The sequence below is a fragment of the Hippopotamus amphibius genome, chromosome 10 (genome assembly GCF_030028045.1).
Source record: "Hippopotamus amphibius kiboko isolate mHipAmp2 chromosome 10, mHipAmp2.hap2, whole genome shotgun sequence".
NCBI classification, from domain to species: domain Eukaryota; kingdom Metazoa; phylum Chordata; class Mammalia; order Artiodactyla; family Hippopotamidae; genus Hippopotamus; species Hippopotamus amphibius.
Window position 1 is genome coordinate 113512347 of NC_080195.1, and position 24576 is coordinate 113536922.

The window sequence follows — 24576 nt, forward strand, 5'->3', positions numbered from 1 at the left end:
CTCCTACTCATTCTCATTATACAGTTTTTGAAAGGAAAAAAGAAACAACCATGGCCAACAAGCACATGAAAAGATGCTCAACATCGCTAATTATTAGATAAATGCAAATCAAAGCTACAATGAGGTGTCACTTCACACAGGTCAGAATGGCCATCATTAAAAACCCTACAAATAATAAATGCTGGAGAGGGTGTAGAGAAAACGGAACCCTCCTACACTGTTGGTGGGAATGTAAATTGGTGCAGCTACTATAGAAAACAGTATGGAGGTTCCTCAAAAAATTAAAAATAGAGTTGCCGTATGATCCTGCAATCTCACTCCTGGGCATATGTCTCGATGGAACTATAATTCGAAAAGACACATGCACCTCTATGTTCATAGCAGCACTATTTACAACAGCCAAGACATGGAAGCAACCTAAGTGTCCACGGACAGGTGGATGCACAAAGTGGTGCATATATCTCACGGAGTATTAGCCACAGTAAAGAATGAAGTAATGCCATTTGCAGCAACATGGATGGACCTAGAGATGATCACACTAAGAGAAGTGGGTCTGACAGAGAAAGACAAATATCATATGATATCACTTGTATGTGGAATCTAAAATATGACAGACATGAACGTATCTACAAAACAGAAATAGACTCGCAGACATAGACACAGTTGTGTGGTTGCCAAAAGGGAGGGGGTGTAGGGGAGGGATGGATTGGGAGTTTGGGATTAGCAGATGCAAACTATTATACATAGGATGGATAGACAACCAGGTCCTACTGTAGAGCACAGGGAAATATATTCAGTATCCTGTGGTTAGCTACAATGGAAAAGAATATGAAAAAGAATGTATATATATGTATAATGGAATCACTTTGCTGTACAGCAGTAATTAACACAACATTGTAAATCAACTATACTTCAATGAAATAAATTTTAAAAAATAAATCACCACGTTAAATACCTGTGGTAGAGTTTTTTATAGAGATCGATATCGTTGGCACTTATGTTCAGCTTCATAAAGCTTGTGGCCCCGCTGTCATCTGCTACTCCTTGGCTAGAAAAAAAGCTATTCCTAAAAAAGACAGAAAATCTTATTTATAATAATGGTTTTATTGCAAGCATTCGCAAATCCTATGTTATAGCTATACCGTAATACTTCTCTTATATGACATTCAGGTTAAGAACATTTTGGAAAACAAAAACACAGCTTCTAACCAAGTGACACTGTGTTATAACCATCTTTCCATCTGATAACCCTGAAGCGTCAGGGAAAAGTCCTCCATCAGTCATGTTTCTAAGCTAATCTGGATTAGGATAAAGAAGCAGTAAGAATAAGGATGGGTGAGGACATATGATGTAACAAAATTACACATGTTAAAATACTCCCAGTGATAAAATACAGACCCTGGACCACAACGGGGCTTCACTACATCAGTCACAGTGACAGATGCTCAATTAGGGGAGGGGTGGCATTTTGAAGTATTTCACTAGCTAAGATGCCAACTTGCTTATCAAGTGGTAATTCATTTTGAAAACCGGTGTAAAGTGAACATGCTAGAATTGCACAGAAGTCACCTGGGGACACCCCCAAGGCAGAGAAGGTGGCTGTGAAATCTCACAGCCTTTCCCTGGGAGGCCAGATGGCTGCCACTCCATGGCAGGGATGCTCTGGAGAGCCTCTGGCTGGAATCCTGAGGATGGGGCACTGCCTTCCCGTCTCCCACCTTCTCTGGTGGCTGCATGCGGAATGAATTCTCTTATGGACAAATCTGATGATCAGCTCTCTCTTGTACAGAAGCCTCCAGCACCTCCTGCACTCATGCAGTGAAAGTCATGCAGATCTGTTCCCTCCGACCTCTCCCGCAGCCCTCCCCACTCTCCCCCCAGCCCCAGCCCCTGCCCAGGAGGTGAGCAGAGTCAACACTTCATCCCTGCCTGGAGGCTCCTCAGGAAATGCCACCCAAGGCCCTTGGCCAGCACCCCGGACCATGGTGACAGTGGCATTGGACAGCCCCGAGTAGCCAGGAGCGGATGGAGGCCCAGGAGGAGGTGGGGCTGGGGGATGCCAGGGAGGGGGCTGGGGAGGGGATTGGTGCACACGTTCCCCTACTGGTTTCCCAGAGAAACTGTGGGAAGGAGACAAAGGATTGCGGTGTCCCTGTGTTGGCATTTCCAGGGAGGGGCAGAGAGAGGCACAGATCTTATATTCCTGCACTTGTCACCATCATTGCAGAGGCCTCGGGGTTCCAAACTCACCGGTAGCCCATGTCTTGGCATGCTGCCCGCCCGTAGCTGTCACTCCAATCGTCCCGGCACACGGGATGCCAGGACTTCCTCTGAGCTGAGTACACCTGAAGGATGAAGTTGGGTCCGTAGAGGCGAACTGCGGGAAGGGAGATTCTGGTGAATCTCAGACCATCATGTGTCCGTCACGTGAGCCCCACCCTCCCCGGGACACAGAGGCTCAGGAGGGAGTGGTGCTGGCCTCCCTCTTCTCAAGATGCCAGCTACACATGAGGGATGCTGAGAATCTAGCCTTTCCCCACAAAAAAAAAAAAAAAAAGGCCCTTCACCCAAAAGAACTGAAAACAGGTATTCAGAGAAAAATGAAGTGTGCACAAATGTTCCTGAGAGCATCATTCACAAGAGCCGAAAGGTGGAAACAATCCAAATGTCCATCAACTGACAAACACACAAAATACGGTCCACCCGCACAACGGAGCATCATTTGTCCATGAAAGGGGATGAAACATGGAACAATACAACACGCATGGACACACATGACATTCTGCTGAGTGAAAGAGGCCAAAGGCCCCTGCACTGGATGATCCCATTTCTGTGAAACGTCTGGAGGAGGAGATCTATAGAGACCGAAAGGAGATTAGGGGTTGCCTAGGGCCTGACATCTGAGGCTCAGTCTGCCATGGAACGGCCAGACTCGGTCTGATCATTTCCTAATGCGTCAGTGATGAGCGATGCCATGCACCATGTGAGTGGTTAAGCCACCTGTAGGACATCTAGACAATGGAATAGAATTCAACACTAAAAACAAATGGGCTATCAGGCCATGAAGAGATGGAGGAACCTTAAATGCACCACCACTAAGTTGAAAGGCTACATCTGAAAGGGCTACATCCTGTAGGATTCCAACTCTAAGACACTGGGGGAAAGGCAAAACCATGGAGACAGTAAAAAGATCAGTGGTTACTGGGGGATGGGGAGTAGGGGATGAACAGGTGGAGCTGAGAGGATTTTTAAGGCAGTGAAATTACTCTGTGTGACACTATAGTGATGGATACATGTTATACGTTTATTCAAACCTACTGGCCAAATGTATACATTGTACACTTGTCTGCAATATCGAAGAGTGCACCTAATGTAAACTAAGGACTTCGGTCAACAATAATGTATCAGTATCGACTCATCACTTACAATGCATGTACCACCCAATAGGAGATGTTACAAACAGAGGCAACTGTGTGTGGGGGCCGGTGGGGGGGGGGGGAAGGGGAACGCTGTACCATCTGGTCAGTTTTCTGTGCACGTGAAACTGATCACTATTCCATGCAAAGGAACGGGAAAAGGGAGTCTCATGTCTCAACAGAGATGACTTCCAGGATGTGTCATCTAGTCCTGTGGCGTTGGCTGGATGGTACCCATTGGGAAACGGGCACATTAAGAATGCAAACACATATTTACTTTTTTGTGCAAAAACTCTGTGCAAGGAGAAACAAGATACTGTTATTAGCTGCCCCTAAGGAAAAAACACGATTGGCTGGTGAACAGGCATGTGTGTGTGTGTGTGTGTGTGTGTGTGTGTGTTAGAAAAACAGCCCCATTCTTTCCTCCTCCTAGCACCCTTGTTTCCTGTGTGTCTCCTTTACTGCTCACACAGAACACGTCACTCCTAACACGACTGGTCACCAAATGTGGGGGGCGGTTTCTTCGAAGGTAGCTTAACCACGTCTGCTCAACCTCAAAAACTCCCTACTTTAGTTAAGAAAATGGTGACATATATATTGTCACCAAAATAAAGGCAAGGGACTATGTTGACATTTTACAGTGTGGGTGAGTCGCTGCCAAGTGCAAACCCTTTCCAGGCGGGAACTGCAGGAGCTCGGAGCGCAGAGGCCGAGGCACCAGCATGGACGGGTCCACGCGGGTGGCACAGAGGCAGAGCTCTGGCCCAACCCCCCACCCCGAGGATTCCGCGACCAAGTCCACACTGCATCTCACACAGGTGCCCTGACCTGGAAATGGGGAGTGTGGGAGAACCATCTTCCCCCAGGATGGCTGCAGAAGGAGGGCGACCGTGGGGTGGAGCATGGCCCTTGTCTGATAACTGCATTCAAAGTCAACAGCTCCCAGAGGACGCAGCAGACTTTAGGCTCTGGGTACCACCCTCAGTGGATATTAGCACAACCCTCGTCTTCAAGCAACATTTTCCCTGGCACGGCCACTTACCCCCCTCTGAAATAATTCACTGAAAATAATAAAAGCAGAAGAGGTGCCCAGCTCATGACAACACTTGAAAGGCAGCTTGTTTAGAAAACACAAAGCCCACTCCCAACTTAATATTTTAAACAGTTTGCTTGTTTTAGTGACGCCCTGTGGCAGCCGGGCCCTGGGCTGTGGTCTCCCTTCCCCCTGGCTGTGTGATGCCGGGAGGGAGCTCGCCCTCTCTGAGCCCGTCTCCTCATCTGGAAACTGGGCTTAGATGCAAGGCTCCGTCTCCAGGTAGGGAGGGATCCAGTGGTGGAATGATCGACGTGCGGGACACGGGCCTGGCACCATCCCACCTGCCCTGCTGTGGCCTCTATGGTGGGCAGCCGGTACCCAGGCAGAGCGGTCCCCTCCCAAGGGACCAGCTCGGCCCCGCCACTCACCGCATCGGTTCTCGTCCTCGCCTCCAGGGCAGTGCAGGATGCCGTCGCACCAGTGAGAGGGGCTGACGCAGCTCCCCGAGGAGCCACACTCCATCCCAGAGCACTCGTCTTCCACTTGCAGAGAATCAGCAGGGAGATGCCCGTCAGGCTGAGAAACCAAGAGAACCTCCCAGCGCCCACGTGACAAGAGGAGTCAGCTTTTCCTCCTTTAGTGTAAAAGGAGGGGATGGGTCCTTCCCCACAGCATACATCACAGGAAGCGGGGCTGGCCGCAGCGATGCTGAAGCCCTCAGGTCTTTTACTTCCGGTCAGGGAAGGACCTCCCAGCCTCAGATCTGGACAGCAGCCCCCCTCCTCTCTGCCACAGAGGTGAGTCCTGTGATCCACGAACCCTGCCCCGGGGTGATGGAGGAGACCTGGCTGTGGGTGCAGGAGGTGCCCAGGGAGGGTGCACCCCAGCCTGTGGCAGCCGCCACCATCCACTGAGATACAGGGACCAGGTGTGGCCCCAAGGTGCGGGATCTGCGCTCATAAGTGCCAGGTGCCACCTAGTGCCCTAAAGCACGGGGTAACCTCAACGTGCTTCTCCCACATGTGTCAGTACCACACAAAAGGCATGGGATCTTAACAGCCCGTGGATTAGCAGGAAGCCCGCAAAGGAGATAGGCTGCTTCTGAGAACGGTTATTCATGCATAACGTAACCAAACAGGAGGAAAGTATGAGAAATTTCATGAGGGACTGTGGGTGGCCCCCCAGCCCAGAGAGCAGAGCTGCTGAAGGGCCGGCACACCACGACTCGGCCCTGTCCTGCACTTACTGAATTTCCAGAGCAGGACAGCGGCCAGGACGGCTCCCACCAGGAGGGCCCCCAGGGTGAAAGCGATGCACAAGAATTTCTTAGTCCCTGGAAGAAAAGTTGAATAAACAACTTAGTGGCCAAGTTTCTTAGAAGTTAGACTCTCAAATATCATCGAAATATGATATATTCTTATACACTTTAAAATGTGACTTTTCTCTTTTTTAAGAACCTATCCTGGGAGGTCTTACTTCTTCCACGGCACTGAACTTTAGGCTTTTTGGAGAACCGAAGCAGGAAGCCGTGATATGAAGCAACATACACTAAAGTCAAGCTCTTAAAAAAGTAAGGCCTGCAGATTGCCAGATAAATGATGACTGTAAAAAACTGGCTGAAAAAGGAAACATACCTTGTTCCTCTAACTACAAGCATACTCAAAGTAATGACAGTGCCCCGCAAACCATCATCTCCATGTCAGTGGTACCCAAGGCAGCAGGAAAGAGCCTCTTCCTCAAGGTGGTGTAGGGAATGGATGGGCCAGAGTCACACTGCCTCGTTCAACAGTCACCACCCACACGTGTCTATCTGCACATCAATTAATTATCATTAAATGACAGCAAATCGTTCTGTAAATTCAACTGCTCAATAGGCCCATGCGGCCAGCGGCTACTGCGCTGGACCGTGAAGAGGCAGGACGTCCCATCACTGCATGGAGTTCTACTGGGCAGCGTTGGCATCGCCCCCGGGCTGGGGGCAGGAACTCTGGGCTCGCATTTCAGCTAAGAATACAGACTTTTGGAAAAGGTCACCAGTCTCTCTAGTCAAAACAAACCGACATGCTGTTGTTGGTCAGCGTGTAAGGCAAACATCGTGCCAAGGTTCAGGGGAAGGTGCCCGCCACCGCCACCCCCAGCAGTTCCTGTGCAGAGAGCAGCCCCAAGCCCAGTGCTCCCTCAGGAGACAGGTGGGGGCGGGGGGGGAGGGGAGAATCGGGGCAAATGCTCTTACACAGACCCTCCAACTCCTTAGTTCATACAGGAGGACACCCCGGCTGCAGAGGTGGAGTGCATGGGGAGGACCTGCAGCCCACCTGTGAACAGTCTTGCTTCCAGAAGTCCCCCAGACCAGGAAGTTCAGCTTCTGGAGTTGCTGGACCAGAGCTGACCCATCTGATCTGGGCTCAAAGCCTCACCTCTCATTGTGTTACCACATTCTGGAAATTCCACAGTCTGTGCTCAAACAGGCCTAGGAATCAGCCAGGGAGCCTGTTACCCAGAGATTCTGACTCAGCTCGGGGTGAGGCGGCGTGAGTCTGTGGTCCTACAGGTTCACCTGTGAGGTCACAGCCACTGGTCTGAGGAGCGCCACGTGCCCGCCAGCCATGTTATCAGCACGTGGCCCACGGTGGTTGCATCTTACAGCAGTCAGGGCGGGGTGGCCAAGGAAGCTCAGGGGAAATTCCAAACGGCCAGTCTGACCCATTAGCCAAGGATGATTTCTTCCTTTGGGCGACTTCCCTGTATGTCATCTTATCCAAGATTAAATAACATGCCCGGTGGGTTGAACCTCTCAGTGAGAGGGTGGCAACCCGCCCAGCTCTCAAACGAGCATAAAGCGGGAGCTGCAGGTCTCACCTTTGCTGGACAGGCATTTCAGAATCAGGGTCTGGTTGATCAGACGTGACTGGGTGCTGGTTTGCGACTGTATTCGTTGTGAGTGTGATTGTAACTGACTAATCATTGACCTCCACTGTTATCAATTGTCGGTGCAGCCCTACCGTGTCCAGTGTCAACTGTCGGCATCACAGGACTGTTGACCTTCAGTCCTCCAAAACCCAAACGTTAACACGTGTGCGCATTGTGGTTCCCTGTCAAACACCTATGGCGCTTGCGGAAACAGAGCCATCAAGGTAAAAATTTCCCTTGTATTCCTGCTGGGGTTCTCTTGCATCTGTGCTATTTAAGTAACCTGCAACATAAAAATTGCAAGGCTCTGACAGCTACGTGCTGCATGATTCCAACTCTACATTCTAGAAAAGGCAAAACTGTGGAGATAGATCCGTGGTTGCCAAGTGTTGGGGGAGACAACGGGCCGGCGGGGGGGGGGGGGGATGCGTCGGTAGAGCACAAAGGATTTCTGGGGCAGTGAAAGTATTCTGTATGATACTGTAGTATGGACACATCCTTATACACTGGTCAAAACCTACCGAATATCCAAAGGGAAGAATGGAATCCTGATGTAAAGCTATAGACTTTAGTTGGTAATAATGGTTCAATACAGGTTCATCGATCGCAACACATCTAACACATTCAGGCAAGATGGGGAGGGAAACACTGGGAGTGACAGAAAGCGGTACACGGGAGCTCCCCCTCAATTGCTCTACAAGCCTAAACTGCTCTAAAGAGTCATCTGTTCATTAAAAACAGAGACTCCAAGACTAGGCATCACACTTATCAAATGTATATGTTTCTATATAAGTCAATAAAAGGTTTAAAAAAATCATACCAAAGGAAGGTCACTAAGCTATTTTTTGAGTGTAAAGGGTCATTTTATCGGCAAAATCATACCTGTGGGCTCAGAGTCTTTCCTTATAAAGTAACTGAGGAGGGATTTATATATACCTGTCCAAATGCCTATCATCACCACATCTTTCCCCCAGAAAAGTGGAAACATGTGTGTCAGGCACGTGGGTTCCTTTTGTCCTCCTAGGCTGGAGGGTCGCTGGTATAAGCACTGCCTTTTGCAGGTGCTGACCTCAAGAGGACCCTTGGTTTTTCTGACCACTGTCTTCTTTCTTTGGGAGGCAGGTACCACTGTCTGGGGTTCCTTAACTCTCTTCAACCTGGCTTTGCTCTAACCACTCTGATGGGCTGAGATCAGGGGTCCTCAGCCTGGGTACCACGGACATCTTGGCTGAGTCATGCTTGGTGTGGGGTCATCCTGTGCACTGAAGGATATTGAGCAGCATGGCTGGTACCTACCCAGGAGAGGCCAGTAGCACCCCCACCCCGGTTATAACAACCAAAACCGTCTCTAGACATTGCCTCATGTCCCTGGGGGTCAAAATCACCCCATCAGGAGCCACTGGTCTCGATCTACCAACCACCACCAGAAAGACATCAGTGCAGAGTCAAGTGCTTCCTTGATCCAAGACAAACTGATGGGGGGAAAGAGAACCATATAGGGAAGGAGCGGGGGTGATTAAGGGAGAGGGATTACAAAGGGGTAGAAGACGCTGCAATGAAAGAGAATAGAGGTGGGGAGAAGGAAGGATGGAAGAGCCACCTGTGAAGCGTGATGGCGGCAGAGGCAAGGCAGAAATACAAGAGTGACGGTGCTTGTAAAGAGCTGGAGAGATGTGGCGAGGGGCATCTTCAGAGGGTACAGGTATGACTCGTTATCCCTCACTGCCATTACTTGTGGCGAAGTGGTAGCTCATGGAAATTCACTGTGTCATTAACCTTTCACTGTGTAAGTACACAGGTGTGCACATCTCATGAAATAAACTAAAAACATTATCAACGAAAATGTTCCTTGGTTCTGCCACTCTACTAGCTCTGTGCTCACACTAGTACTGGCAATACTAGTCCTGCCTGGGCAGTTCTTACCACGTCCACTAGCCTGTGTTAAAAGCTGGGGGAGGGGTGCAATAGGAAGGGGTCTGGAGGGAAAAGAGATAAAAGGAAATGCAAAGAAAGTAGATGAACCAGAGGGTAGGAAAGATATGGGATTAAGGTGACGGGCAGAGGACATACCACCTTCAATCCCTCAGCCCTCTTCCGTGGCCCGCTCAGATCTGGCTACAAGAGCCTCCTTTAAGCCAAGAGAAATGTTGCAGGTGCTTCTGTACAACAACCCCTCCAGCTACTTCATTCACTGAACACAAAATACTCTTGGAGCACCTTGAACGTGATGTGCAGTGTCCCATGGCACCCAGGGAAAGGTTAGGTCGTTTCTCCCTGCACTGGGAGCTTAGCATCTACTCAAGATGGTTCAGCGACACACCAGGCAGACAAGAGGCAGTTAGGGAAGCCCCGCTGGGAAGACCACCCTGGGTGGTACGGGCCGACCTGGTACAGGAGCGTTAGTGGGAGACGAAGGTCTTAGCAGCCGGGAGGTCCCCCCAAAGGCCCACGGGAGGTGAGACCCAGGCCCACAGCTTTGACGCAGAGTCAGGGAGGGGAGAGGCACGCAGATCCAGACCAGCCCTGGCAGCCAGCAGAGCCGGAGCCAGAGCTGGTGCGGGCAGAGGGCCCACCGGAGCGGGCAGACCCAAAACTCGGGTTCCATTAGAGGAAATAAACGCAAAAATGGTCCTACTTGAGGTCCACGCTGTCCCCGACGGGGGTTTGGGCTGCGTGCAGATGACAGGTGTCGAGGCGTGCGTCTGAACCCTGGGGGTGTACTGGGGCACCGCGGGCGGGTAGTACTGAGCTGGATACCCCACGTAGGCACGGGGCGCCATGGGCGGCTGTGGAGGGTAGAGGCTTTCGGGCTGGAATCCGTGGTTTTCATAGTAAGGCCCGACACCTGGTGGAGATCCCTAAAGGATTAAAAAGAAGATGAATGACACAGTGTTGTAAAGCAACTATACCTCAATTAAAAAAATTTAGAAAGAAGATGAATGATACAAAACCCTAATTATCCTGAAGGTTAAATACACATCCTACTGCACTCAGACAAGACGCTGGGACATTGCTGCAGATTCTTTCAGGGCATCTTTAATAATGCAAACACTGAACTCATGTAGGATGAAAACTCACCAGCGCTTCCAATTAATGGGCAATAGTTTTTGGTTTTGCTTGTTTGTTTACTATCCATTTTTTGAAATAAAGAAAAAAAATAAATGGCTGACATTGAGACTGAGTGAGAAACTAAAGAAAAAAAGTGTGTAGAAGTCTGGGAATGAGCCAATACCGTATGCCCTGAGAGGAGGATGCAAAGATATAAACTAGCAATGGTAGAATTATAATGAGAATAATAATAGCTGACACTTGAGCGCTCACCAGCTTTGGGCACCTGTATCCACGTCCTCCTTGAAGCCTGATCATAGCCCCCTAAGACGGTACATGTGTGATGGACATACCCATTTTGCAGACAGGAATGTGAGTGACAGAGGTTAAGAAATCTACCTAAAGGATTTACAGCTGAGGGGCGGCTAGCAGATCTGCTCCCATGAGCATCTTTCTACGGCACATGCATTTGTGTGGAGACCATGTGGGCTTCAGCAGCTCCATCCCTGTGAGTAGAATTTCTGGGGCACGGTGTGCCCACACATGAACATGAAAGGGGTACCCAGCCACTGCATTTCACGCTCAGCTCCATCCTGTGGCTGCTTTCTATCCTCTTAGAATGCCCTCCCCTCCCCCTCTGCCTACTTAAAAATTGCCCTTTCCAGGCCCCACCCCCACTGGACACTCCAGACCCCAGCAGCATGCGACCTTGTCCTGCTTCAGCCCCCCTGGACCGCCCTCTGCGAGCCACACTTGCTCTCTTATCTGAGTGTCCACATGCAACACTCCTCCTCACTCAGTGATTTCTCCCCTTGTTCCTTGTTGACTGGGAGCTCAGAGAGGACCAGTATTCTGGGCAGAGGTGACCTGATGCTGAGAATTTTAAATGGGGCCTCCAGGGCAGCGTGATTAGAAAGCAACGGGCCAAATGTAGTTTAATAACTCACCAACGCGCTCCTCCCAAAGTCCAAAGATTACACTCAAAACCAGAGCAGTCACAGAAAGAGAAAGCGAACTGTAATCTCTCATCTAAATGGGGGAACCAGAGGCCAAAAAGCAGCTCAGGCATTTGGCCTCTGCTATATCTGAAGCATCTAAGAACACGCTGTCCTTCCCAGGGAAGGTGGGAGCAGGTGCAGCGGTTTGGCCAGGTGAATTCCTGTGCCGTGGACTTGAAATTTTCAAAGGATCCAGTATAAATAAATACTAAATAAATACATAGCACTAAATAAAGGGGCAGGGGAAGCAAAGGTCTATTTTCCAGGTAGAAGCAAGAGAACATTTTTGTTATCAACCACAACTGTCTATTAAATGCACTTATTCCCAGATATAAGATGATGAGTGAGATGCAATGAGGAGTAAAGATAGTGCCTTTGTCTCCAAAGCATGAGTGTGCGTGTGTGTGCGCGCACATGTGTGTGTTGGGGGAAGCGTCTCAGGGAGAGGGGCGGCCAGCCCAGTGTCCTATTCAGCCATGACCTGTCCCAGGCTACCAGGAAGCAGGCTACACTGTACTCTGCTGGCCAGTAGTATCCCATGCACTCTCTTCTCCCGGGACTCACTCCCTCTCACCTCCGTCCTGCCTTATCTGTCCCCACATCTCACCCCTGCCCCCTGCCCCGCCCCAATCAGAGCAGGAAGAGAAGACAGGCAGGGGAGAATCACATCACCACACCCCCAACAGCTCCGAGACTCCGGAGACTCCCAGCTGTGCAGCTGCCAAGCGGCTCCCCATCCCCCCAGCCCCGCCCCACTCCTGCTCACCCCTCACCCGGAGAATGCCTTCACAGACTCCTGGGAGCACAAGGCAGTCCTGCAAACAGCTCCTAAAATGCTGACCAGCACACACCGCTGGAAATAACAGAAGGAACTGGACCGAGGAAAGGCTGGGAAGGTAATGATTAACCACTTACTGAGTTTAAAGCCATCCTGATTGTATCAGCTGCATCAGGTAGAGGGAGGTATCTGGAACGTCCAAGCGGACCTAGAAGCAAGAACGACGAGACTGTCATATTTCCATACCGGTGAGTTTGCAGAAGAGGAGTCAAGAGAGAACTAGGAGTGTCACCTCTTGCCAGAACCACGCAGTTTTGACCGCTCCCCTTCGCCTTGACCTCACCACCTCCTCCCGCAGCTGCTCATCCTGAAGGAGACTAGGACCCGCTTGCTTGCAACTTAAGTTCAGGGCCTGCTGCACTCACCCAGCTCCCATCAGGAGGCCCAGACTTCCCCGAGGTCCCCTCCACCAAGAGGAGAATCCAGGAAAAGAGAAACAGGCACAGGGTTGGGTGGAGGTGAAGGAGGGCAGAGATCCGGGTCAGCCCCTGGCAGTGCCACGTCCTCAGGTGTCCTTGGGCAAGTGACCTCTCTGAATCGCGGGCCGAAGCAGACGCAGCCGTCACACTGGCTTGTTCAGGTGAGGATTTAAACGCGAGGGCACAGGCAGACACCTCGCACGCCTGGGCCGTGGCGGATGTGATGAGACTCTGCAGAGCACCCGCTGGGACAAGGGAGGAGCTGCCCACCCCGCCTAGAGCAGCTGGTCTAGAGCTTGGACCCACACGGAGGCCACACCGGACTTTTCAAATAAACCACATGGAATCGCCCCAATCTTAATAAACACATTTGTTTAAAAATTCCATAAAACGCATCCATACCGACCTGCTACTCCACTCATTACCCCAAATCCAGAAAAGAAATTCAGAACTAACCCTTTGGGTGGTTTCTAAGGATATCGGTAATGAAAAGAAAGCTCTGGGTCACCTTGTTTGCTGACGTTTGTGAGGAGTTAACAGTACTATCTAGAAAGACGGTCAACATACAAAGCTTTACAGTCAATCTTCCCATCATAAGCAAATAATGGCTTTTGTCCACCGCTCCCGACTGCCTTGAAATGACCACACAATACTGCAAGACACGGCCTTCACAGTCACCCATCCTCAGGACCGTGTCCCCACTGAGAAAGCTCCGGGCTTCAAAGCTGGCCAGATCAGGTCTGAGCATGTTTCACTTGTAAACTGCCTGGCACACAGCAGATGTGGACAGCACGATCAGGTGGTTACGTCCACGACTAGCCTCTGGATCCAAACCCCAGCTCAATCACTCACTACCTGGCACCCTGGGCAAGTCATTTAATGTTTCTGGGCCTCGGTTTCCTTGTCTGCAAAAGGGGATAACAGGAGCACCCACCACAGGGTTGGTGGAGCAGTGAAACGAGTTGATAATGAAACCCTCAGTGCGTGGCACACAGGAAGTGCTGCATACATGTTTGTTAAATAAAAGTGATCATAAAGCCGACAAATGTTGAACTGCCCACAGAGGCAAGATGGGCCTGATTGGTAGCATTTGCAGATTTGCTGATTTGCATCTGGATGATACCAACATGAAATCCACCAGCTCGGAAAGCCCAATGGCGCCAAAGGCAACAGAGCTGACTCCCACCCAGCACCGCCTCCCTGACTCCCGGGCAAAATTATTATTTGACTCATTACATCAAAAAAAAAAAAAAAAACCCAAACATTAACTTGCTGTAAATAAAAATAGAAGTATGGCTGTTTAATCTTGAGAAACTTCACTGAACAGGTCACAAGAAAAATGCACCAGATCGTTTATTTACTCTCCATGTAAAGACAAAATAAAAGAACCAGTTCGTACTGATAGGTTTGAGATTTTTTTTAAGATTAAAAAAAAAAAGTGAATACCTTTCCGGGTACGAGGGAAAAAAACCTGACCAATATATAGGAGGAAGAGATTACCATTTAGAATATATATGACGTTTAAGCCTTTAAGTGGGTGTAATTATCACATATTAACAACCTTTCCTACATCTGCTCTGTAAAGAGAGAGCTTTCCGAGACTTAACAGCAGCACAATATCCTCTACCCTAAGCAAGAAAAGCTCGCACCTTCCTTGGATTAGTTTCAGGCGAGTCCTGCCCCTGCGAACATTCTCACCCCTGGTTTCCCTGTCCTCAGTGGCAGTCTCTCCCTGTGCTCTGAGCTATCTTGCCTGTTATAGGTTTGGTTGAAGTTTCAGGAAATGAAAATTCGATCCCACTGGCGGCTTTCCCGGTCTAAGAGCCTTCTGAAAGGAGTGATGAATCAATGCCTGAAATCCACGCTCCCTATTCATTCCAGATCCCTAACAGCGAGAGACCAGGAAGCCAGGACCTCGAGGGGCACTGAGAGCCGTGGCCAGGAATGGCCCCCTAAAAGCCCAGGACCCAGAAGCAGCCGCAGCACAATCCTATCTCACCCAGCGATCCCACAGCCCACTAACCCTTAGAATCCAGCACACCAAGTGCGCCCAGGTTGGTGGCCACGGACTTTGGAAGGGAAGAGGAGAGTCGTTCTGCCTCTAACTCCCTGTGGCCAGAGACAAAGGAGGGGGGGGGAATGTCTCCCTCAGGAACTGGATCTGATGGGAGACGCACTGCCGTCCAAAAGGACCAGGAGATCACGTTCCGTGTGGTTCATCTTCAAAACAGGCAACTCCACGCCTGCACAAGATAGTAAATCTCTTTAACTGGTTTCCAAAAGGGGCAAGGCAACCTAGATGGCGACACAACACTGCTTCTCGAATGTTCTTTCCTGTCCATTAAAGGACACAGATGATCACCCTTGATTCCGGAAAGCCAGCCTGGAAGAAGCACTTTTCCCTGAAGCAACAAAGAGTATGTGCGCCGAAGCTCTGCCTGCCTCCTTGTTCCTGGGGAGGTCCCGCTCCAACTTCGCCCACTTGAGTCACACAGCAGAGCACGGCTGTCCCGGGCCACCCTGGGCTCTCCTTTCAGAGGTGACTCATGCCTGGAGTCACCTGCCCGGCCACCACTCAGTAAGATGGTGCTGTGGAATCCTACCACCATCCTGTGATGTAATGAGGTTATTTCCAAACGAGAAGAGCCTCTCCGTATTTTGTAGAGTCTTTCCTCTGGACCTCAGAACACATTTGCTGGAGATTTATTTTGAAAACTATCAAACCAATGCAAATGAGATCAGTCTCATAGATACTCACCCCCACCCAGAGGTCAAGGGTTTTCCCTATAATGAAGGCTCCACTGACTTTCCCCACATCTACCGTTCACACGTGCGCTCCTGTACTGGGCCCCGCCCGATGCCTACGAGATGCTGGTGGTGTGACGAGGTGTGATGAGTGGAAGAAGCCCCACCCTCCTTGAGTTCAGATTTGGTGTCCTTTCTGCAAACTCCAGAGCAAGCAATACCAACAGACACTCCCTATCCGATGATCCGTGACCAACAGAACCCCTATGCCTCAACCACTGCATAAAATCACCTTGCATGGAAAGATGTTCTCATGTCCTGTTGGGGACAAAATGCACTGTCGGAGGAAAGTTAACGGACAGTGGTGGATTTAAGTAGCAGTTCAACAGAAACAAGTGTAAGACCATCAGAGAAATGGCATACACAGTGATTGACCCAGGAATGGGGGGGGGGGGAGACACGGCAGCTCAGGAGAGGTACTGCCTACATCATCCAAGTTTCTTTTCTTATGAATGCCTCATTGTCCAAACGAGATTACAAACTTTTTAGGGCAGGAATTAGGTCTGGTCCTTGTATTTTTCAAATCTAGCTTTGTACCATACAAAGAAAGTGTTCCAATATTTGGGTTTTTGTTTTTTGTTTTTTGTTTTTTTTTTGGTATCCCAAAAGCCAAATGAATAATATGAAATTTAAGAGAGAGAGCGCACCGGAAAGCCTGCACCTGGACAAAAGCAGCCTCTAAATTGAGGACGTGGGTGACCTCACAGGTCCAGGTGCACAGAGCTGACCGCATGGCCAACGTGACAGGCAGGCCGGAGAGGTACCCCATCCCTCCAGGAGGGAGGAGGCCTCGATAAAGTGCAAAGGCCACTGTCTAAAGTTTGAGGAACTTGTCTGAGTCAACCTGTGAAATGGGCATAACAAGTCAATGGGGGTTTTGCCAGGATTAAGTGAGTACGTGTCCTAGCACCGTGCCTACCACATAATGAGCCCTTAGGGATAACATAATGATAGCAGCTAAGGGACTGCTGTGCAGAAGGGGGACTTGATTTTTTCCTGTGAAAACCCAAAGAATCCAGGATGGAAATGGTCAGAAATATCAGGAAGGCAGATTTAACTCAATCCAGGGAAAGCAAGTTCCTAACAATGAGAAAGTTAATATCGACTGGGTTGCCTTGGAAGAAACATTTCCTCAAACCAAAAAAAAAAACCAACAACACTGAAAGGTCATTTCTCCAGCACATTCTAGAACCAAATTGGGCTTCAGCTGCAAGGCCAGGCATGATGATCTTGTATTAATTTTTGATGAGAAATGCAAAGAATGGACTCCAAACCCGTCCCTAGAAAACACAAGCTCCAAGCGCCCTGTATGCAGATTAAGTTTCAAACGAAGCCAGGCACGCACCCTGCCAGGAGAGCCCCTCAGAAAGCAAGGATCTTAAAGGATTCTGACAGCAGGTCACATACAAACAAGCAATCACAAAGCCTGGGCTGGGTCTCATCTTCCAGATCAGAGCTCACTAGAAAATATTTCTCTAACGAACGTCTGCCAGAAGGCCACGGTCTCTCTTCCCAGGCCTATTGGTTGAGCGCCCAACGATCCTGTCCACCCTGCCCCTGCCTGAGCTTCCAGACTTCAGCTGGTGCCTTTCAAACATTTCCTGCTCTCTTATCACATTTCTGTACCCTCCCCGCTCCTGCACCCCAGCCCACCCCTGATGCCTGATGGCTTAACTGGTACACACAAACCAAGTGCCTGCAGTTCCCACCCACGGCAAGTCCTTCCTTCCTTCTCCTTGACGTGCCTCTAACAAGAGCAAAAAGCACGTCCTTGGGTCACCTTCCCTCCTCAAAACCACACTGTTCCCAGTCCAAGGAACTGGCCGCACCCCCACCCGAAAGTCAGGGTCTGCCGTCCTCCCTGGATGCCGCTAAAGGCTGCCTGTGACATTTTTCACACTCCTTGTTCTTCTTCTCCTGACCACTGTCCAGTGGCCGCGGCCAACCAAGTCCCAGGTCACCTCCCCGTCCTCCTGACCTCAAGCGCTGCCTCTGGGTTGTTCCCCAGCACTGCCTGTGTGACCAGCCGAGCCCTCTGCTCCTCTATGTGCCGTTGGGCCCAGGACAGTCAATGGCTCAGGGGGCACCAGGAATCCCCTCCCCCACCCCAGGCCCATCCCCCCCCCCGGGGGGGCCTGCAAGCCAGGGTTCCCCAAGAGGGCCGATGTATAGGGCTCCCCCACCCCGAGCTAGGAAGGGACTCCCCAAGCCTGCCCCAGTTCACATCTCAGCACTGAGGTGTGTGACACCCCTGCACCCCATCCCCCAGAGGCCACTTAGCGCATCCTGGGCCAGCCCAGAGGCAGGGGGTCCCCTGGCAGGTGGCCTGGAAAATAAGGAGGGGCCAGGAAGAGCAGCAAAGGCTCAGCAATTGTGGGAAGTAGGACCCCCGTAGGAGACCCAGAGCTGTGAGAGCAGCAGAGGCCCCTCCACCACCCCCCACACCAGCAGGACCAGCTTCCCCTCCTTAAGTAATCAAAGCTGGCCAGAAGCTACCTTGAGCCAGTTGCCTTTTCTTTCTACTTCCCTGTTTAAGGCTTAGGCATGACCCCTGGTTCCCAAATGTGGAACTTTCTGGAGGGCTTAGAAAAATAGATTTCTTATTCCTTTAGAGTCTGATGCAGCAATTGAAACCAAGGCAATGGCCCCAAATGATTCCAAAGTCCCCCAGGACTCCTGCCACAAGCTTCGGTGGCAACGAGTGAGAGGTACCAACCCGGAGGCCTGCCCCACACACCCTGGCAGACCCCGTGCCCCGTGCTGGGCCCAGAGTCACGATCAGCACACGTAACAGGATGATAACCAACACAATGTCCTTCGTGCGTCTAGGCTTCGTGGCCTGGAGGACTTTCTCCCCCGCAGCCCCATCCCCCAGCAAGTTCAGCCCTCTGCACTGCCCCAGGCTCTCCTGCCCAGGTCACCCTGGAAGCGGGCATCAGGGAGCCCAGGTGGGGCTCTGCTCTTGGATGATGGGGAAGCCAGCGTGGCCCACGAGCAAGCCCCTTTCCCACGAGGATGGCAGCCCTCACCCAGCTTCCCTGGAGCCAGATGGTCTGCCTGCATCCCCAGTTCTCCCTACAGGACCTGGAGCAAGTGATTTCACCTCTCCACCTCAGTTTCCTCTCAACGGAGTTAAATACATTATAAAGAGCTTGGGACGACTCCCGGCCGGAAGAAAACGCCACATCCACACTTGCTGTTATGATGACACGCGTGTGGCCCCATTTTCGCCTACAATTAAGGCAACCAAGTCCAGGGTGCAAGGCAGCCAGTTTCCAGGCAGTCTCCTGGACGCTGCAGGCTCCAGGCAACCACAGCAACTTGTTAGATGACGGACCTTGGAGGCGTCAATAAGAAAGATGTTGCTGGGGACCAAACAAACATCCCAGTCAAGACCAGAGGCCCCCACTGCTCTCAGGCTGCTACTTTTAAAAGCAGAGAGGGAGGTGTGGATGGCCCATCTCCAGGCAGAGGCCCACACGGCAAATTCCTGGACTCCTGTGCTGAGGGCTTGCTGGCGCACCCTGGCCTTGCACCCTGACCTCAGGGGTCCAGGAAGGTCGGCGGGGATGGGGGGACGCAGGCAGACCCCACCTCTGGTAAAGCTGAGGAAGCCGGGAGCGTCGCTCCAGTGACTCCCTGGGCTCCCCCACCCTCTCCACCTCACTCAGCAGCAGCAGTGCCTAGGCCCCCAAGCCCCTTGGTTGTGTAAGCCCTGCCCACACTCCCAGCCCCCACCCTCCTCCAGGGGACGTTAGCTCCATCCTCACTTCCTGGAGAACCTTCCTCAACCTCCCAGGCTAAGTCAACAACCCTCCCCTCACTTCAGGTTTTCTAAACACCTTGAAACTCTCCTTAGCAGCCTTTGTAATTTTCCATCATTTGGTTGGCTACCTACAGCCGTGATCGCCAGGAGAGCGCGCCGGGTGTGTGCCCCCTACTGTACTTGGCTCTGCGACTACCACCGGGTTTGAATCAGGGCAGGATTCGCAGGCTCGAGGTAGATCCCTGGGTGACCCCTGCCCGGCAGGCAGACCTCGGAGTGCTATCCCTTCCCTTCCAAACTATCCAGGGGGATTCCACCTGACAGGCCCGCTGCCGCCTGGGCGTCGGGAACGAATTTGGGATTTGGGATCATCACGCAGTGCCAGGCTGGCGAGCTCAGCCGCCCAGCCCCAGTCCTGGGTCCTGCCCGACAGCATGTGGGGGACCAAAGCGCCCTGTGCCCGGCCTTGTCCCTGGCAAGGAGCGAGCGCCTAGAGACCAGGACTTCTCCTCCCGGGGCGGGAGTGGGGGTGGGGGGGTGCCCCCTGTCCAGGCGGCCCAGCCCTGATCACCGTCTCTGGGTCTCTGCACTGGGGCCCGAGCTGTGGGCAGTGCCTTCCACGGGCCGCCGAGCTGTTCGCACCTCGGCCGGGGGCCCTCCGGGCCTGTCTCCACCGCGCTAGCCGTATCTCTCCCAGCATCTCAGAGAGTTTCCAGTTTCTCCCCACTTCGGGAGGGAACCAAGAAGCGGGAGTTCAGGTAACACTCCGGGGCTGCAGAGATTTTTCCCGAAACAAAGAAGCGGATGGACAACCCTCCCCCTCCCTTGTCCCCAAAGGGAAAAGGCGCACCCCTCATCCCCAGCTCGGGGCCCAGAAGGCAGGACATCAGGAGCCGACTTCAGCTGAGGGGACCCACCCGGAGGGACCCCGAGGCACCTTTTCTCCTACCAATTGGCTAAGGACCCGCAGGGCAACCTGTCCCAGGCGAGTGGTGCCAACGGGGCAGCCGGGGGACTCTGACCCGCGCGCCAAGGCGTCCCAGGAGCGCGGAACCCTCCCGACCTCCCGCAGGTCACTTTGCCAGGCTCAGCCGCGTGCGTCCCGCGGGCGGGAGGACGCGCCAGCCGGAGCTGCTCGCTCCTGGCTTCACCTCCCGCCGCTCCCACCCAGCGCGGGGGGCGGTTAGGTCGCTCCTGCGCGCCCAGGTCCTCGCTCGCTCCGTGGACCCCCAGCCCCGACCCCGCACAGGGAACCCACCGCGCGCGCCGCTTACCTGCTGCGCTCCGGGCCCGGCGCTCCCCGCCCCTCACCCCTCCTCCTCCTCCTCCTCCTCCTTCTCCTCCGCCGCCTCCGCCGGAGTTCGCGTCTTCCTCTGCCCAGCTCGGACTCCCCGATCCTCCCTGGCTCTCGCTTTAATCCCAGGAGGCGGTGTCCGAGTGCCCAGGGCGACACCCCCAAGCGCCGGTCCCGTGTCACCTCGGGCAGGAGGAGGGGACGGCCGGGAACGGCCGTCCCGGGAGAGGCTGGTTCGGGCGGGGGCGGCCGGAGGAGGCGTTTCCTCCAGGGAAAGCCCGGGACGCGCTCTCCGCAGCTCAGGGCACGCTTCCGTCCCCAGAGGGCAGTTTAGGGTTGGGGAGGAGCGCATCTCCCTCCCCACTTCCCCTGCACCCGGCCGATCGCCGGCGCTTGGCGCCTGAACACTGGAGTTTAGATTCAGGACGGGGACTCTGGGGAGCTCTGACCGAGTCTCGTGTGAGCCGGCCGAGCCCTGGTGCGGGGGACCTGCTTGGCCTCTGTGCCCTCGGCGAGGACCCAGAGATCTGCTCCCAAGGGCCGTTGGCCCGGGCACTAGAGCCCAAGGACGCAGCGCTCCGCGCCAAAGACCCTCCCCGGTCCTCTTGGGCTGCCTTTTTCTGCCATCAGGTCCCAAGTCCCTCCCCCTCCCTAGGGAACGTCCGCAAGAGTGGCTGGAGGTCTTCCCGCCCATCTAAGGCAAGAGACAGGGGGTGAGAAAAGAGGGTAAGATAAATCTTGTATTTCTGCCTCTTTTTAAGACGCTCTTTCCAATGTTGTTTGAAATGCACAGATTAACGTGCATTGCTTCAGAATCAGGTAGAAGCAGAAGAACGCCCAATTCATTCCAAGTCACGTGCTACCTTGGCTCAATTCTCCTTTCTGAGCAGGTGCGAGTCCTGGGACTGGACTTTCGTAGTAAGTTCTCCCCACCCTCTCCATTGGCTCCCATCCTTAGATCCACAACAGGGGACCATGCCGCATATGCCCCAGTCCTTCCCATTTCTCATCTGTCACGGGTGTACAGGTTGTCCAAGTAGAAGACCCTTGAGGACTGTCTCCAGGAGATAGGTCGGCTCAGGTGGCCTTCTGGTGGCGACTCATTTATTTCTGTCTTGAATAGTGTAGCTCGAGCCCTCAGGGAATGGCACCATTGTTCCAGCAAACCCCAGTGTCCACCTACACACCAGGCGGTGCGTGTGTCTGTACCTTCATCCCTCTTGTGGTTGTTTTCTCACTATTCATTTTCCCTTCTTTTGGCAACTTTCCAGAACTTTTGTAAGGGTTTACACATCTCCCAGGGGCAGATCACCAGCTTGGGGAGCCACCTCCACCCCAGTGTTGGAGGTGAGCACGTGGCCAGTGCCTGGCTCAGCAGCTGAATCCCATCCCTGCATGAACTTGTGCTTCAGGGATGAACACACAGCCCACTTTTGGCCGGTGAGACTTGGAAGAGAGGTTTCCTGGGGTAGGGAAGCTGGTATTTTTTTACTCTTCTACTGGAGGCTCCAGAGATCCTCTTCCTTGTGCTTGGAGAAAGAAGCAAGTAGTCACAGGAATTGTTGGTAGCCATCTTTCCATCACCAGGGAGCTAGTACCGGGATAAAGATAGCTCCTCCACCAAAAAGCACAGCATGCACCTCACACCAGTCAGAATGGCCATCGTTAAAATGTCTACAAATAAAAAATGCTGGAGAGAGTGTGGAGAAAAAGGAAGCCTCCTACACTGTTGGTGGGAATGTAAATTGGTGCAGCCGCTATGGAGAATAGTATGGAGTTTCCTCGAAACATCAAAAACAGAGTTGCCGTACGACCCTGCAATCTCACTCCTGGGCGTATATCTGCACAAAACTACAATTTGAAAAGATACATGCACCCTTGTGTTCATTGCAGCACTGTTTACAGTAGCCAAAACATGGAAACAACCTAAATGTCCATCAACAGAGGAATGGATAAAGAAGACATGGTACATATATACAACAGAATATTACTCAGTCATAAAAAAAGAATGAAATAATGCCATTTGCAGCAACATGGATGGACCTAGAGATTATCATACTAAGTGAAGTAAGTCAGACAGAGAAAGACAAATATCATATATCACTTATATGTGGAATCTAACAAAATGATACAAATGAACTTATTTACAAAACAGAAATAGACTCACAGACTTAGAAACCAAACTTATGGTTACTAAAGGGGATAGCGGGGTGGGGGGGGGGAGGGAATGGAGAGATAAATTAGGAGTTTGGGATTAACATATACAGATTACTACCTATAATATTGATAACCAACAAGGACCTACTGTATAGCACAGGGAACTCTACTCAATATCTTGAAAAAACCTATATGGAAAAGAATCTGAAAAAGAATATGTATAACTGAATCACCTTGCTGTACATTTGAAACTAACAGAACATTGTAAATTAACTATTTTTACTTAAATAAAAAAAAAAGAATAGAGATGACAAGAATCCCAATTCTTGATGACATCGTTGAATCACTGAATGCAAGAAGCTCTGAAGTTAAAAGTCCCCTTTACCACATTTTCCATGAATACAAGTGGAAATCAGAATTATCAACCAAGGGGAGCAGCCAAAATACTATGAAAACAACACAGTATTATTTTTTTTTATAAATTTATTTATTTATTTATTTTATTGGCTGTGTTGGGTCTTTTTTTTTTTGCTGTGCATGGGTTTCCTTTCTAGTTGCGGCGAGTGGGGGCCGCTCCTCGCTGTGGTGTGTGGTCTCCTCATTGCCGTGGCTTCTCTTGTTGCGGAGCACAGGCTCCAGGTGCGTGGGCTTCAGTAGTTGCAGCACATGGGCTCAATAGCTGTGGCTCATGGGCTCTAAAGCACAGGCTCAATAGTTGTGGCACATGGGCTTAGTTGCTCCACGGCATGTGGGATCTTCCTGCAGCAGGGATCGAACCCGTGTCCCCTGCATTGACAGGTGGATTCTCAACCACTGCGCCACCTAGGAAGCCCAACACAATATTAGTATATGTTAAAAATAAGCAACAGAGTTCTGTTCATGGTAGCGTGGCAAACTAGATATCCTGAAATAATCCTCACACTACAAAATGGCCAAAAGAGCTCAATAGAATATATATTGCTAACATCCTTAAAAATTACAGCTGATTTTGCAAGAAAACTTGGAAAATCCTCACACACAAAAATGAAGTGGGAGCAGATATGCAGGGAAGTCAGGGTCATGGCAGGCATCCTGAAATCATCTAACCACCTCTAGTCCTGCAGAGTTTTGTGGGTAGGGGGTGCGCGTAAATGATAGACAAAGTCACAAGTCTCAACAAGGTGGGAGGTTGCTAGGATACCACAACATCCATCAACCCAAAAGCCCTACCCTCAGAAAAGGGATGAGGAGAGAAAAATTGTATCTATCCATTGATGGGTGATGTCCAATAAACTTCCCTGTATCTCAGTCCACTTAAGTTTTGAACCCTAATCCCCACTTTGTTTGTAGTCAGAAAAACATCAAGTCAAGAACTTAATTGAAAGTGGTCCCAGATTGGTAATGCTGCAGGCAGATGACAGAAGCAAACTCATAGCCTCTCTAGTGGAATGCCTCTTGTGATGGATACTTTTGTGTCAACTTGACTAAGCTAAAGGATGCCCAGGTAGCTGATAAAATATTATTTCTGGATGTGTTCTTGAGGGTGCTCCTGGAAGAGATTAGCATTTGAGTCTGTAGACTGAGTTAAAATCTGTCCTCACCAGTGTAGGTGGGCTTCATCTAATTCTTTGAGGGCTTAAATAAAACAAAAAGGTGGAGGAAGGGCCAATTTGATCTCTCTGCCCAACCTGGGACATCCATTCTCTGCCTTCCAACATTCATGCTCCTGGTTCTTAGACCTTTGGACCCAGACTAAATTATGCCACTGGCTTTCCTGGTTCTCCAGCTCGCAAAAAGCATGTCATGAGACTTGTCCTCCATAATCAGGTGAGCTAATTCCTGTATAATAAACTCACAGACTTACACACACACACACATAACATATACCTCTTACTGGTTCTATTTCCTCA

At 51.2% G+C, this 24576-nt stretch overlaps 1 protein-coding gene across 1 annotated transcript in view; it reads right to left on the reverse strand.

Moving 5' to 3' along the window:
• The window catches only part of TMPRSS2 (transmembrane serine protease 2), a 29408-nt gene extending 8816 nt beyond the window's left edge, over window positions 1-20592 (reverse strand). Inside the window, 7 exon segments of the mRNA XM_057697129.1 lie at window positions 956-1066; window positions 2251-2377; window positions 4881-4994; window positions 5699-5785; window positions 9998-10220; window positions 12324-12394; window positions 20511-20592. Coding sequence (XP_057553112.1) covers window positions 956-1066; window positions 2251-2377; window positions 4881-4994; window positions 5699-5785; window positions 9998-10220; window positions 12324-12338 — 677 coding nt within the window. The 5' untranslated portion in view covers window positions 12339-12394; window positions 20511-20592.
• Window positions 20593-24576: the final 3984 nt, after the last annotated feature.